Source organism: Cyphomyrmex costatus, unplaced genomic scaffold, assembly GCF_001594065.2.
Source record: "Cyphomyrmex costatus isolate MS0001 unplaced genomic scaffold, Ccosl1.0 scaffold116, whole genome shotgun sequence".
Taxonomy (NCBI): Eukaryota; Metazoa; Arthropoda; class Insecta; order Hymenoptera; family Formicidae; genus Cyphomyrmex; species Cyphomyrmex costatus.
In genome coordinates this window covers 1776673-1793782 of record NW_017275130.1, presented here as the reverse complement: position 1 = coordinate 1793782, position 17110 = coordinate 1776673, and the positions used below count along the sequence as shown (strand labels likewise).

Here is a 17110-nt window from a genome sequence, read left to right as displayed (position 1 = left end):
GAGGCGCTTCAAAATTAAGTTGCAGCTAAATCCCGGGCATGGCCGCTCTCAGGCTTCTCTCTGTTGTGACACACTCCATATCGAAAAGTATCGATAGAAATCGATATCTATATATCGATAAGTTCTGAGCAGATCTAGAGGCAAGATGTCCGTTAGTGCGGCAGAGCGGAGTATCGTCAGTTGCTTGGCCAGACGTTTGTGAGTAAATATCAGCTGGATGCGTAGCGTTATTTCGCGACGGCGTGCCGACGTGCGAGCGCGACGACATTAAAAATAATTTTCACGGCTGTTCCACGAGAAAGCCGCGATGATGGGCCTCTTTCAGACCTCCTCGCCCTTCGACGCTGACGTCGGTGAGTAATATCCCCGTTTCCTTACAGTCGTCTAATCTGATACGCGCATTGGCAGATATCGTAATCGAGTACGCTGCCTCTCGCTGGGCACGTTATCGCGAGTGCCTGCGATTACTCTTCACGAGTCTACGCGAGGAACGACTCGTTTTCTGTATTGGGCGTATTAAGCGGTTGTTGACACTTGACCTCCTCTGGCCACATCGTCATATCTTTCATGCTGTTTCTCCGCTCCCCAAATCCGACTTTTGCGGTTTTTTTACACGCGAGACAGCAGTGATTTCACGTCCGATGACAGTTTGCCGCGTGATCTCTCACCTAGGAGGCACAACGCAATTTCAGAAAATGTCCGGCCCTTTGTTGCATTCTTATCTGTGACGTCTGCGAGTTAACCCATTATTATCTTCTTAGTCATGTTTTAATCTTTTAATCTTTTTATTAAATAAAAAAAAAAATGTTATTTTCTTGATTATGGATACCAGTGAATACCTTGTGATATATCACTATCTAAATCATGATATGTAATTGTATTGGATCAGAAAAGGCAACTAACGAGAACAATGTAACGGAAGAATGGGGAAAAATAATGGATATCTGTGACAAAGTCGGCACTTCCAGTCAAAATTCTAAGGACTGTTTACGTTCTATCGTTAAAAGATTGTACTGTCAGGACCCTCATGTAGTCGTGCAAGCTATAACAGTTAGTATATTTTTTAACAATGAAGCATGATTCTACTAATGTAAGATTAACTTTAATTTTGGTTTAATTTATTCTTCATCTTTTTCTAATTCTTATTGTTAGAATTAGAGAAAGATAAATAAGTTAAAGTCAATCTTACATTGATGAAATCAAACCTCTAAATGTCTCAAATTTTATCAAAATTTTAATTTTTTATCTTTGATTTAGTTGTTAGATGCTTGTGCCAGTAATTGTGGAAAAGTTTTCCATTTGGAAATTGCGTCCCGAGATTTTGAAAATGATTTGAGAAAGCTTATTAACCATCCACAACCGAAAATAGTAGATAAAACCAAAGCACTTTTGAAAAAATGGGTAGAAGGTGATTTTAAAACAGATCCACAATTGAATCTGATTCCAAGTTTATATAATAAACTAAGAAGTGAAGGCCATGACTTTTCTTCTGTCTCGGATACGGTGAGTCCCTCTATCCTGCTGCATTATTTATTGTACCTTTATTCTGGTAAATATTTATTTATTCGATGGCACAACATTCTAAAGTCGGGACAGGGCTTAGTAATTCTCATACATATGTCTATGGCGCTCATGCAAGATTATACACAAACATTTGGAATCTACAATTTGAAACCGATTCCTATAACGGTAGTTTGAGAGGTTTTCTTGGCAATAGATACTCTTGGTGGTTTGCCAGACCACCAAAGAGGAGCTACGAGCGTATGAAAATTTCTTAGATCTGCCGAGAATCGAACCCGGGTCTGCTAGCATGGTAGACTTGCGCGCTATCCATCATGCTACACTCGTGCTCAGTTTTAGTAACCATATTTATGTAATTTTGAATATTGAAATACAAATCTCCAGACTAAGTTGTATCATTTAAACGAGTCAGATAAGGTCACTTATCGATATTATGTATTCCTTTTATATTGCATCACATAAGTCACTGCATGCACTTCAACAAATATATTAACTTACTAGGCCTATGACACTATTAAATCAATATTTAAAAATTTTTTTACATATTAAAAATGCAATATCTTTTAGCCGAAACGTTCTAGCACTCTAAGCAGAGATCCTAATGTAGTAACAAACTCGCAAGAAGAATCAGATATTGCAAGAGGTAAGCTTAATATTATTTCTATTATACATATATATAACCTTTAGATCGTTCGAATTTTTAAATCCAAAATCATGGATAGTTTTCTCATAAAGTCCTATAATAATCCATATATACTATAATAATACATATATGTCTACTATACATACATATAGTGATCATATTTTCTTAAAAAAAATAAAGGACAAATTTGAAAATTTTAAGACTGTTCCTACATGTTTTCAAACCAGTTTGTGACTGTCAAGAATCCATACATTATAAAAATTTATTGCACAGTATAATCAAATTGATATAATATGAGCAGTTTTCTGATAAGTTGGTTCGACTATATTATCGTACGAGATTTGGTTGATAAATACGACGATAGATGTAGCTGGGCCTTTAAGCTCTGTGTCCACTGTGCTAGAATTTGGTTCGAATTCTTGGACCGAGAATGTGTAACCAATCAACTTGCCGTTTTTCCATAAAAACTATATGTTGATTGGCTACACATTCCTGGATCCAAGAACTCGGACCGAGTTCTAGCACCGTGGACACAGGACTTACGAACTTGAACCGAGTTCTAATACCATGGATACAGGGCTTTAATGATAAAGCACGACATAGTCACCGTAACTATACATTGTTCAAGATACATATGAGTCATTGCATGATGCATTATGTCGGCGTCATGCCGGCGATCTGGAGGTTAATGACGTGTTTTAAGTTTACTTTTATTGTATATTTTTTAATATTTTATTATTATAAAATTATATTTTACAGCCATACAACTTTCATTGCAAGAAACTAAAGCTCATACTCAAAGCACTTCATCGCATAGCTCGCCAGCCTCTAAAAAAAATACTAGTTTATATCCTAGTATGACTTCTGTGCTTGGAGCCCCAAGCACCTCTCAAGAAGGCAGGAAAGTACGTGCTTTGTATGATTTTGAAGCTGCAGAGGATAATGAACTGACATTCTTAGCGGGAGAAATAAGTATGTACACGAAGATTATAATATGAAAGCATAAGCGACATCCATGATGATAAATATCAGAAATTAATTTCTATTTTGAAATTTTTAGTTAACATTTTGGATGATTCTCATCCAAATTGGTGGAAAGGTAGCAATCAAAGAGGTGAAGGGCTCTTTCCTTCCAATTTTGTTACTGCTGATTTGTCTGTTGAACCAGAACAGTTTACAAGTAAGATATATATGCTCTAATAAATTTTTTTATGCACTCTGAAGTTTGAATGTCCTCAAATTTTTATTATATGTTTGTGATTGAATTTTAATATATGATATATTTATATCAATAGAATTGGAACATAGTAACAAGAAATTAGTGCAATTCGCAGAAGAAGTAGAAGTAAAAATGGTAAAACGTGAACCTGAAGTGGTGGAAGTTGAAATAGATGAAAAGAAAATGGATAGATTATTACATTTGCTTCACGAAGCTGATCCGCAATGTGATACCTCTGATCCTCAGGAAATGCTCGATTTAGAAGGTAACTGCGAAAAACATTAAATTAGAAAAATACTATATATATTCGCTATTTCCATTTATTACATTTTACAGATCAAGTTACTGCAATGGGGCCTTTGATTGACGCGGCTTTGGAAAAAGTAGACAGGCGGCATGCGCAGCTTACCCAATTAAGTTCCGATTTGGTTGACGCTCTTAATTTGTATCACACTCTGATGAGAGAACCTCCAACGCCGTCTGGTTACACTTTGCCTAAAATGCAGCCACATATAAGTCCTTATCCATTCCACAATCCGGGACCACCACCAACTCACGTATGTACCTCGAATTTAAGTAATGATTCTTATAATAATAATAGCGCGAATATCTTGATATTGCTACATTCTTCAATAGATGTTTAATGGTATGCCACCTCCGTTCCCTACTGGAGCAGCCTCAGGTCCGGTGGGGCCATATAACGCGAGTTTGCCAAGCACCGAGTACATGGGTCCTACCAATATGCCAAACATGACTTTACCCCAACATTTTCATGTTCAATCGGGATCCCACCAACATCCACCTGGACATCCACAAGGATCATCTTTGCCACCGCCTGATCAAAATAGCCTACCTTATCAACCACAAGGGTATGTTTAATGTTTTTTTCTTTTTATAGTAATGTTAATCTTACGTGAGATCTACAACAGAGTCATAGCGGTCGTAAGATCTTAAGTCGTAGAACAATTACGAATCGATTATGATCGATCAATTTTCTATGACTTAAGACCCTACAATCGCTAAAACTTCTATTATAGACTCCGTCTTAAACCACGCTATGATCAAAATTATTGTAAGAATATTTTTAAGTTTCATGACATTTGTTACACTTAAATTACAATACATTATTACACAAGCGTATGTGAAAATACATCTTTTTATGTTATTATATGATAATATTCTTTAATTGCATGTTTTACTGAATGAATATTATTTGTTTTTCTTATCTTTTTTATACAAAAAGTGACAATTTAATATATTATATAGCAGATATCCACCTCAAAGCGGCCCAACACCCGGGCTATATGGTCCGCCTGGACCTACAGGACCTGTAAATCAACAATCGCAATATGCTCCACCAAACGGGCAACACATGATGTAAAGCAAAGCTATGCGTTACAAACTCATCTTGTACTCTAATTCAAGTTGTACACAATATTACTTTATTATAATTATTTAAATAAACATACCCAAAGTAGCCAAAGATAATGGGTTTTTAATAAAAATTTTATGTTTGGACTAGGATCTACTATTTTATAAGTATGTAAATGCAATTAAGAAAAACAAAGCAGAAAGTGACTTATGTTGCCTACATCACGTTCATATTAGTGTAATTTAGATATTTATTGATTCAAACTGTTCAGTTTTAATTTATACATTCCTTCAAGTAATTTGATTTCTGTTATTTAATTACTGTTCGATTCACATTATCAGAAGAAAATATTAAATATCAATTTATTTGTTAAAAATATGTTAAAAATCCCATATTTCTATACATATTTTAAATATTTTTCTTATATTATAGTTCTATACATAAAAAAGATCAATTCTTCATGGTTTGTTTTATATTTAAGTTATAAACTTTGTCACATATGTATTTGTCATAAAAATTGTAATTTTATTTTTTTTTTAATATTACATATATGTTTTGAATAATATGCAATATGTTGTAAAAATACACGAAATATGAAATTTTTGAATTTGTGAAGAAAAGAAGCTCAAGAAGTATTTTATAGTTTTCTACTCTGCCATCGATCAAATAAATACAAAACGAGGATTGCAATGTGATTAGTAGGAAACGAAGTGATATTATTGTTAAAGGAGTGTTGCAATCACAAAATGTTGTTAAGATTTTTTTAATTATCAAACAATGGTTGAAACATCTTTTGCAAGAAAAATGTCTCAATATGTCTAGTCTCCCAATTGTGTATAATAAGACTTAATTCCTATTAACCGCTTGAAAAAATAGCGAGACTGCGAGAAATTTTTTATCGATTGTTAAATAAATGTATTATTTTTTTTACATATACGACGAAACGTTTTAAAATCTTGAATATTAACGGAAATGGCCAACGCTGTTTGGTCATTGACGAGATATGAAAATTATGTATTAACGTGTTTCATTTTCTAACACAGTGCATATCGGCATAATCATTCAAAGCGTTCAACTTCTGATGTAAAAGATAAGAAAGAGAAAAAAAGTACACAATGTATTGCGGACAAAGCTTACGCCTCAAAATCTAAGTGAAAGCATAATTTACGATTTAAGACATAATTTATAGGGACAGAGAACGATGACGGTTTTTGTAGCAGCGATATACACTGTACATTTAAGCGAATGAAGACGGAAATGAGATAAAAATTAAAAGCGAGATAAGTAACACGTTTTATGGAGAGTAGGCGCTATTTATGCTGTATATTACGTTACCATTAAAGTGGCTTTATTTATATAATCAACTATCGCTTCTATTCTTTTTTTGCATACATACAATTCTGACAGAAAAAAATCTCGCGATCAAAAGCTACTGTATACTATGTGTAAATACTATAAAAATACATTTTTCAAAATGTTCACTTATATGCTTATCCACTTAATACGATACTTTTCCCACATTGCAGCTATGTTGACAACCTTGATAAAATACTAAAAGTACAATAAGAAGTGTTCATTATTGTGTAGCAGTTTTTTTACAGATAAATATCAATTATCACTTCAAAAATGTGAAAATCATGAACAATTTTAATATCGTCCAGTACTAAAAATATAGTACTAATAATAATTGTTATATATGTTCTATACATTTATGTATACGTAATACATTACGTTTATGAGTCACGGATTTTTCGCAATATGTCATTCTTAACTGTGTGTGTGAATTTAATAATACATATCATTATCGCCGATTGCAGACTATAGTCAATGAAGAACCAATATTTTTTTCATTCACTTCTAAATCTATCATACATTGTATATACGTTAAAAGATGCTTATTAATTTTTCGTTTTTTTGTCGCGTTTTTTGCCGCATTGGCCTTCTGATACTTTACAGTAACAACCGCTTCTTAATAGTCGTTAATGATACTCGAGAATTATTTAAAATTTTATAATAGGTTGCACACCGCACAACGCCTGAAGATATACATGTAGATATACAGGGAATAATATAATTCCCCGTAACGGAAGATTTACGATTGATGGAACAATGAATTAATGATTGAAAAATCCTGCAAACAAGTACCGTTATTAATCGTTTGTTTTTCTTATATAACATGCATCCGCGTACATAAATTTTAATTAATTTTTGTTCTTGAGCGTAAGTTTTATTCTCGTGCAATTCTTCTTTAGTTCATATACATATAATGTAGATTTTATGAAGTATTTGAAAAAATTAAATTGCACTTTGTTATAATATATAGTTATTTTATTTTATATTTTATTTGATATATATATAATTATTTTACTTTATATTTTATTTTATTATACAAGTGTTACATTGTTCATATATATTTTATATTGCGCAATTGTGTGGTATTATCAAAAAAGTTTCTGATATTATATTACATATATATATATGTATATATACATATATGTAATAAATAAATTTAAACTAATTTATGAACAATTACGTGTAAGAATTTCCTAAGCAATTTTACAAATATTTATGCGTGAATAACATAAGCATTACTTAACGCTTGATGAACGAATAATAGCGAGCGTATTTAACATCTAATGAATTATTCCAAAACGTGAGAAAATTTATATGCAACCGCCTATAGTATATAAGTGTGTGTAAATACTTAATTATTCTAATATTAATATTATTAATTATTCGCCCTTATATATATATATATATATATATATATATATATAGATTTTTCTATATAAATAATCAATGTTCGGACAATTGCATCTTTTTATATTATATGATATATTTTTATGTAATTTCATTAATATTGACTGTTGATATTATTCATATGCCGCTTTCTCACTTATAATTGCTGTATTTTCACTGACACTGAACATCATTTCTTTTATGGGCCATTTATGACTCATATCATTTCACACATCGGCTGATGTATCGATAACGAATCGACATAACTTCCTTATAACTGTTCCGTTGATAAGATCATTAGAATAATGAGTAGCTTTCCTTGGCAATGGCATTTCTTAGATCGACAATGGACCGAACAACCTTGGCATTAACATTCTAGATCTCTCGGTTTCGTTTCCAAGCCGCAGACAAGACTTCGTGACTATCAATCATGATAGCCGAGCCGCCATAAAATATCTAGTCATGCACAATAAAACAAAAAAATTTTTACTCTTCTATCTTTTTATCAATGTTAATAATTATTCATTATTAACATTTATCAGTAATCACTATATATATAATGATTAATGTCTTTACATAGTATTTACTTATATATCTATTAATCATTATCGATTAAGCTTGCAGAAGAAGTAAATTCTAATTTCTCACGTTACTATAAAAAGTAGAAAAATTATGTAATAAGCTTTCATAGAATTTTAATTATAAACTTGATTTTTAATTATCAAAGTATATAAATATGATATTAAAAATTGTAATAAATGGTTATTTTATTATTTCTGTTTCCCTTCTCTTGAAATTTTCATCAAGAATTAGAAATAAATTTTAAATCTTCTAATCTATATTCTATATGTTTTCGACTAAAATTTTTTAATCTTTTATAGCAAAAAACTGCAATCCAATCTCTTCGCTATGCTTAATGTTCTAAATATCAACCTGGAATTATAATTTTTTTATCAAGGTGTTGTTTTGTTCTATCACTTTTACTGCTCTCGCATGTAGCTCAAGGCTAACGCAATTGTTTTTCTAGGTCTAGAATCGACTCATCCCAAGTCAGATATTCGTGTGAATATGTGTCAATAATCGAGGGTAAATAGATTTGTATTTTTTTTCAAACATCTAAATGACTTTGCTACAGTATTTTTAATAAGAAATAAACGTTTGATTATATTAGTGAATTACGAAATACAATTACATGATTTTTTAAAACAAGCATTTGAAACCATTCCTAAAATGATCGATGGATATTTATTGTAAATATGTAGATTGTATATGGAAGATAGAGAATTCGCAGAACAATCGGTTTAAATAATAACAAAATTTATTTTCTCAATTAAAAGATAGCGCTTTTCATATTCTAAACAATGATTATTTATTTAGAACACGAAGAAAGAGATATCTCTCGCAATGTCGAGAAAAACTGTCATTCAATCAAAATACAAAACACTATAGTTTAGCTACTTGAATGTACACGAATTTTGAAATTAATAAATCTGAAAACTGATAATGTCGCTTGACACACGTTTGTCATCGTTACTGAATTTCTTTCGTGTAATTCCGTCGCCACAGCACTGATAAGAAGCATATACATAATTATTATTTTGATTGTAATATCTGCAGCAATAAAGTATCAAATTAATCTGTTGTTTCTTTGTACACATTAATAAATTTGATATTTATCTTATAAATAACTTACTCTATAAATAATTTCATGATAGCTTGCTGCAGTCTTTATTAAATGATTTATTAAAGTGAATGATTCAGTTACACTTCAAGATGCAATACCAGATAGTATTATCTGTACAAGAAGAACAACTTTAATTTATTTCTAGTTTCACCTTGTTAAGCAATATATTCCGCATTATGCAACGGTCTTTCTATACCTTAATAAAGCAATTGCGTACAAACTTTAGCGCTATTAGCTAATAATTATTGCGGGTATATATGTGATAGTTCTCAAATTTCGTGATCAAAGATAAATGCCCATTTCAAAAGGTCAAGTCTCTATCGGTCATCAGATTAGCTGTAGATTAAACAGTAGTGAAACGTCGCATGGAAAAGGTTGTTGCATTTCATTAGAGGTATATTTGATATTTAACAGGGAATAAGGATTGACCTTAGGAACCATGTGAATATGATCTGCGAATTTAATAGATGGCGCGGGGCGCTTGCATTAGCATGTTTGAAAGATCATCAAATTCGTAACACTATAATCTAATCTACATCAATGTATAATAATTTACAAATAACTTTTTTATTTTGTGTATATACATATATATATATATGTATATATATAATAATTGGAAAAATTAATAAATTTTTTAACTTCGTAATGTTTGTATTTAAAAAAATGTTTTACTGACATTTCATAACAGTCATAATCTCAAAATTTAATCTTCGTGGTTTTTATAATTTTTCTTTATTGTGATGTAAAAGCCGTCTTTGATATTTTTATATATTTAAAGTTGGAGTGCGTATGAAAAGAGGTAATTTTCTTCAATCACAGAAATTCTCACGTATGTGCCTATCTCAATATCCCTGACGAATCTTACACTAATTTACATTACTTCATGAAGGAATATCAGAAAGCAACAAAGTTTCTTTGCTGTGGTTTCTGGAAATAATTACTTCTCTCGTCCTCGTTGCATATATGAACATTTTCAATCTCGATACAGAAAGGAAATAAAAATAATAATGCACTACTATATATATACTATAGAATATTACTATTTGATATAACATATATTTGCTGCTAAAACTGTTTTTTGAGGCCAAGTCCGTAGAAAGAGCGACAAAAAATGATTAGCAAAATATTCTTATCGATCTATTCCATTTAAAGAGAATAAAACTAAATAATATATTATTACGGACAAACTATAATCAATTACTACTTAAGACGTACTTTCTAAATTGTGTGATTATTATCTTTCTTCCAATGAAATCCATGTAAGTACTGGCCATCTCTCTCTCTCTCTCTCTCTCTCTCTTCATTTCTTATTTTTTCAATATACATAATAATCGAAACATATTTTTCCTTTAATTAAATGTATATATTGCAAGTATTGTAATTATACAGATGCTATAAATTTAATAGACTGCAATACTTAATTCTGTGAGAATTAATTATTTTTATTTTCGTAAAATTGAAATGGATAATATGTAAATTTCAAGGCAAATAAGATAATAAAAATGTAATTTAGAAGCAAGGTAACGTACAAAAACAAAGACAAATTGTCATGGTTTATGTATGTAATAATAATATAATATAATAAATATTTGCGTTATACAATTTTGTCACCTGAGTAGAAATTTCATTAGTCGTTTGATTAATTATAAACTTAATTATTATACATATAAAATGTATTCATCTCGGTTTGTATCTGTCATCTCTCTTTTTATGCAACGATTGCATGCCATGTTAATGAAGAGCAACAGGATGGCAATTTGCGCGGAATTTTGTAAGAATGAAACGGTGAATCCTAACGTAAGCTTTCGTAATAATGCACTAGCAGAACTGTGTTATCGAGATATACATGATAATTCACACCATTGTCTCGGGACAATGTTTATTGTCTAGATTTACGACTTTAGGAACCACATGCATAATATTAATGGTCCAAATAATAACATCTTTAATTTTATAAAGGAAATTTTTAGAGAAACAATTACGCTTTTATTAGTAGAGATAAGATAATTATAGCATTGTGTTGACACAATAGTGCAAAACAATACTTATGTGACATATACGGTTTTTACGATAGCATATGTAAAAAATCACATCTATTATTATTATAAAAAAAGTAATTTTTCTATCTTTAGTTAATAAGAATGATTAAATTATCCATTTTGCGAATTTAAAAAAAATTTATAAATTTTTCTTTATCTTCATTTCATAAACCATCACATTTCACGTAGCATTTTTCTATTTAAATAATGTCGTCTTTTTCCTTAAGGATTTCTTAATAATTAAATAAGTTTTACATGCTTTTTTTTATTTTCGATTTATCGAATAAAATTTTCATTGTCTTATCCATCTAAAATTGACAATAGAATAAATTAAATGCTTTGATAGCGGATTACAACAAATCTAGAATCTTTGTGAAAATCTTGCCGGGCGTTGAAACTCTCGATGATAAAGAAGAAAAAGTAATATGGAGACATGCAGCACATTATAATGTATTATTTTAATAGCGTCATTTATTTTCCTCGATATTCGCACAGTTAGTTACAATCGGATCTAAACACGACGCTTATACATTACGTGAATCTACATATGGAAATCTGTTCCCATACATTTTATATATGCGATTAATCTAGTAATTTACCGGTAAAATCTTCGCCTGAATCGATCATGCATTACAAAGTCGTTTGAGGAGTAAAATACGAAAGGAAACTATTATCGACCGGTTTTGTTAGAATGATTGAAAACAAAATTCTGTTATCAATTATAATAATCCGATATTTATATATTCGATCAATTTATACTTTACTTTTTTATTTTTTTAAATTTTTGATCGGTAATATTTTATCTTCAAGTGTTTTTACGTTGCCTAAACTGTGAATGCAAAATAACTATCAGACTTTTTAAAGCTAATTTTGTATTTTTTAAAATTAAATATTTTTTATCTTACTCTTATCAGAGATTGAATGCAATTTATACTTACACGTTATATTTTATGTACATTTAAGAATGAAGAAATCTGATCGAAACCTTTTTTTTCTTGTTCTCTTCTTTCAAAAACCATTGGCATTTAAATCTGATTACCTATTCAACTGTAGGATATTTATATCGGACGGAATTAGCGAATAGGATAAATTTTATGCAAAATTATGATCTTAATTAGATACACGCCTGCTATTTTCACTTGGTGGAGGAGTCAAGGTCAGATGGATCGCTGAAATTTTCATTAATAGCGCGATAAATCTTATATGGAACTTATCGTCCGTTTCCGTACGCACTCTTCGTCTGTGCATCTTTACGCATTCGCACGATCTTTCGCAACGATCACACGTTGCATTGTTTGGCCGGTCGCAAAGCGTTACGCAAAGTTGTCACATGCATGTTTCAGGCCGGGAAAAGCATCCAGAAATCAGCAAAGACCGGCTTAATTGCAATTCGCAATTTTTATTGCATCAACAACATACAGCTCAAATGTACGTGTGTTAATTACGTTAATTGACTACGTAGAAATGTTGGCCCCAAGCGTGCATCACATCTGCGTGGATAAGTCGTACTGAATTTATTATGACACGTAAATTTAGTCATTATAGAATTAATTAATGCTATTTATGCACGTACTTGCATTTTAAAAAGCATAAATTTCGAGAAATAAGATTGTCATCGTGAAATTTTGGCACAAGCCGACTGTACTTAATTTAAATGAAGGACGACATTTAGCGAAATGAAAGACAAAAACAGATTTTTCTTCAATCGCGTGCGAATCCGCGATTTTTACAGTCCTGTCCGTTTCTTACTTAAGATAAGCGGTTGAAGATGCGTGTTGCCTCGTAATTTGAAACTTTGCATCCGTTTATCTTTTTTTAAATGGCATGACAATAAATCTTTTTTTTCTGCAATAAGATACATATCATGTCTCTTTGCATAAGAAAGGTGTATTGTATCTGTTTAAAACACAATTTCCGGGACATGAAAATACAATAAGCGTGATCGAAGTAAAATATCTGATGTAGTTGCTAGTCTCATTTTTTATGCTAATATTTACAAATTCTATTATTAAAATAATTTTTCTGTGTTTATTGTTTTTACACATGATAAATTAAGCAACCTTTATATGACAAAAACATGTTTCATTTCGTATGCTACACTTTTCGAAACTTCAACTGCGTAATCGGAACGGCATTTTATCTTATTTGCAATTAAATAGTTTAGTTCGACGGTATATTAATTTAAGAACATCAATATGTCAAAATCAAGTCCTTGAATGAAACATCGAAATTGTCGATGACACCAAGGTCGCCATCGCTAATGGATACATTCAATCGTTTAAGATAACGATTTGTTATTTTGACTGTACTACGTCTTACATAATTTTCTCTACTATAGAAGAAAGTATATTTTCACATTCCTATGTTCTTTTCCAAGGATGGTCCTCATTAACATTTGTAATTTATCTAAAATAGTTTAATGAATCATGCGATACACCGATTTACTGGTGAATATAACTTCTGCAAAAGAGTGCAGTTAATGTTCTTATATATTTAATTTATATAATATTATTTATATAAAACATATTATTAATATTATTGTTATTAATTTAGTTTCATAATTATTAGTTTAGTATCACAATTTAACTATTTTTTATTTATTTTTAATTAATCACTAATTTTCTGTTTATACATTTTATAAATTTTTTGATATTATATCCTATCATGTTGTTATTGTAGTAATTATTAAAAGATTTAACAATTAGTATATTATGCATTCTATAACTTTTGTGCTGTTTCCTCTTATTCTTAGATTTTAATTATGAAATGTATTATTATTTTTTAAATACAATACTTCAACTTTTTAGAATATATTATAAATAAATGGATGTACAAAATTATCTTATACATATATCAGCAGTAATTCTTTAAAATATAATTACTTGTTTAACCCGTACATACTAAACACAACGATATCATGGTACTTAATGTCTTGGCACTAAAATCGAGCAAAGCGATGAGACCGACGTGTTATCTTTACGTGAGCTGTCGACTTTTCAGTAATGCGATTTACAATAACATTAAAGCAGAATATTAAAAGTGATAAAAAACAGCAGATTTTTAAAATCATGTTTTTTTAAAACAATGTTTTTCTTTATTAAATACTTATTGTTCACTTTGCATTTTTCATTTATTCTGGAACTAATTCTTTCTATACACACACATACACACATTGAAATCTGGTTTTATCAATGTAGTTAATTTTAATCTCGGTTCGACTAACTCTTCTTTTTTTAGTTATAAGAATTAGAAAGAGATGGAGAGTAACTTGAACTAATGATGAGATTAAAATTAATCTACATAGAACCCGGGCATAAGTGGAACAACTGTATCTGAATTCGAATAACTTGATTTTATAACAGAGAGAAATCTTAAGTATTTATAAGGCATGCATTGCTAGTGGACATCGCGACTATTACGAGCACACTTAACAGGTGTTCGAGAAGTTACCGGAGTTGCAGGTAAAAGTGTTACATCAGCGTGAAGACGATGCACGATTGTTGAATACACATATATATAGTATATATGTGCGTGAATGGGTAAATGCAGACTACTCTTATGAATCCTCATTTATTATGGCACGAATCAAGAGGTTATTCGACTGTATAAGTAAAAAGAATGGAAGCATAATTTTTTTTTTCAGTCTTTTCATGTTGGTTCGGTAAAAAATGATGCTATAAAATTGTTACACAGTAAGGCAACATAAGATGAAATTTTTATTTTTAAGATTATTCCAAATATATAAAAAAATAGATAAAAAGAAACAGGAAAAAATATTGAGGAATGATGATTATAATAATTATCACGCTGTGCATTGACATTAAGTTTATTTAAAACCGTAGTGGGGAAAAATTATAAAGGGAAAGTCATGAATTATATATAAAGAATTAATTATGTGATAATATTTTATAATAATATTTTCTTTGAAGGATTTATTAAATATTGAAAATTGAAGAATACTGTGGGCTACACACGACAAATATGTTTTACACCTTCGTACAATTTTAATGGTCACGGCGCAGCTTTAACACTCTTTTACGATCTACAAAACTATGTGCTATTATTGCAATATTATTATATTTTACTGTTCGTGTATAATAATTTTTTATTGAACATAAATTAACGTATGTATTATATGTATATAAAAAATGGAATTGTAATTTATATGAAATTAATAAATATTGTAAATGAATTACAATACTTTTTGTTTCATTTACATGAAGATCGATTAACATTTATTTCGCATACGTCGCTCATTAATATTGCTGGTGCTTTTTGTGTACGTTCACGTAAATTTCCTCCGCAGAGACACTTGTATTTCGTCAGTCTGACACAACCGGAACCTTCTCCACTTTTCCAACGTGGACCGTGGAAACTCCGAGAATGGAACTCGGGCCTTAACCACCAGTTGCAGCACAGATGACATTGACTAGCCTGTTACTCGTCTATCACGTCTATGTTACCACTTGGTGAAAGTTGACGAAGCGCATCTTCAAGGTCATCGCCTCCAGGGAATCATCTTCGCTCGCGACTGAAATTTGAGATGAAGAGATGTCAATGAATTACAAATTGGTATTTATAACAATCGTGATACGCGATTTTTTTCTTAAACCGACTGTAAACGCGATAAACTGTGCAGATAATATCATACGATGTGTGAAAAGAATGGGTGGTGTCTTAATTGTCGAGAACGTTAATTACTCCATTGTGCGTTTCAATTACTCGATACGAGCGGATAACAGGTTTTCAACTCGCGCGCGAAACAATGTCGATAATAATTTAATAATAAAGCATTTAGCGCAATTGGTGACTACCGTACAATTTACAGTGTAGATGTCGTTTAATAGAATGATCAAGAGAGTGTTATTATTTATGCTCGCGGGCTATACTAGTCAAAAATATTCAACCAGTATTATCCGCACTTTGTACTAACAATTTTATCATTTTAGGCGAATTAAAAGATATTAACACATCAAATTTATTTTACATATTTTATTTTAACTTGCTTATATATTAATAAAAATTTAATTAGTGTGTGGATTTAATGTATTTTAAAATGATCACATTTAGAGTATTCTTAATTTTGTAGCAAATTACTATAGTTAATATTTCTAAAATACTCAATAAAAATAGGGCATATATCTTTCTTGTATTATTATATGTATGTACCATATATACAAAATGTAAAACGTATAAAATTATAAATAAATATCGCACGGAATGCCAGAGATCCGGGTTTGACTCCAGGCCGAGGTAATATTTTTCGCAATAAAAAATTAGTTATTTACAGTTTTTAATAGGTTGTTTGACATTATTAAGATCGATACAAGATGCATAAACAGCATAAATAATCGTTAAATTATCAGTTAGTTTAATTCGTGATATTACTACGGTAGTTTATTAGTGTTGCGTTTTAAGCCTGAAAAAATTTCGACGCGCAATCGAAGAATTACATACGTAGTATATGAATTCACGCAATTATTTAGAAGTACCCGTGATTCAGCTTAGACCGCTGTGACATTGTCTCATTTGACTTGAAATTTAGCGGTCCAATAAGAATTGATATTGAATTTGTATCATGAAAGTTGACATAATTTTCTTTACATGCTCTTCATATGGAGGATATATAAAGAAAATTATGTGTGTCAACTTTCATGATACAAATTCGTATCTGATTTATCGACGTTTATATATGTCTGTTACGTTGCCATTATCAATGTAATGTAAATGCAGTTAATAATAAACAAATTTAACGATCATAATGTTGCTATTTTATTAATGAAAGAGAATTTTGTCTTTTTGTGTTTGAAAAGACCCTATATTAACATATGAAACGAGCAATACGTGCACGGTTATTCGTCGTACTTGAATTAAGAGAGACTCAAAGAAATAG

General features: G+C 30.5%; 1 protein-coding gene across 3 annotated transcripts; it reads left to right on the top strand.

Moving 5' to 3' along the window:
* Positions 1-141: 141 nt before the first annotated feature.
* Positions 142-4886, top strand: Stam (signal transducing adaptor molecule). Of its 3 annotated transcripts, none has more exons than XM_018544870.1 (10): positions 142-198; positions 890-1050; positions 1258-1503; positions 2089-2164; positions 2924-3136; positions 3225-3344; positions 3460-3648; positions 3720-3940; positions 4020-4252; positions 4650-4886. In XM_018544870.1, the coding sequence occupies exons 2-10, from the start codon at positions 937-939 to the stop codon at positions 4762-4764; spliced, it is 1527 nt and encodes a 508-aa protein (XP_018400372.1). In that variant the 5' UTR covers positions 142-198; positions 890-936; the 3' UTR covers positions 4765-4886. The 3 variants fall into 3 exon arrangements, with proteins under 3 accessions (XP_018400372.1, XP_018400365.1, XP_018400357.1); XM_018544863.1 differs by having other exon boundaries at positions 147-353; positions 4653-4886; XM_018544855.1 differs by having other exon boundaries at positions 147-353.
* Positions 4887-17110: the final 12224 nt, after the last annotated feature.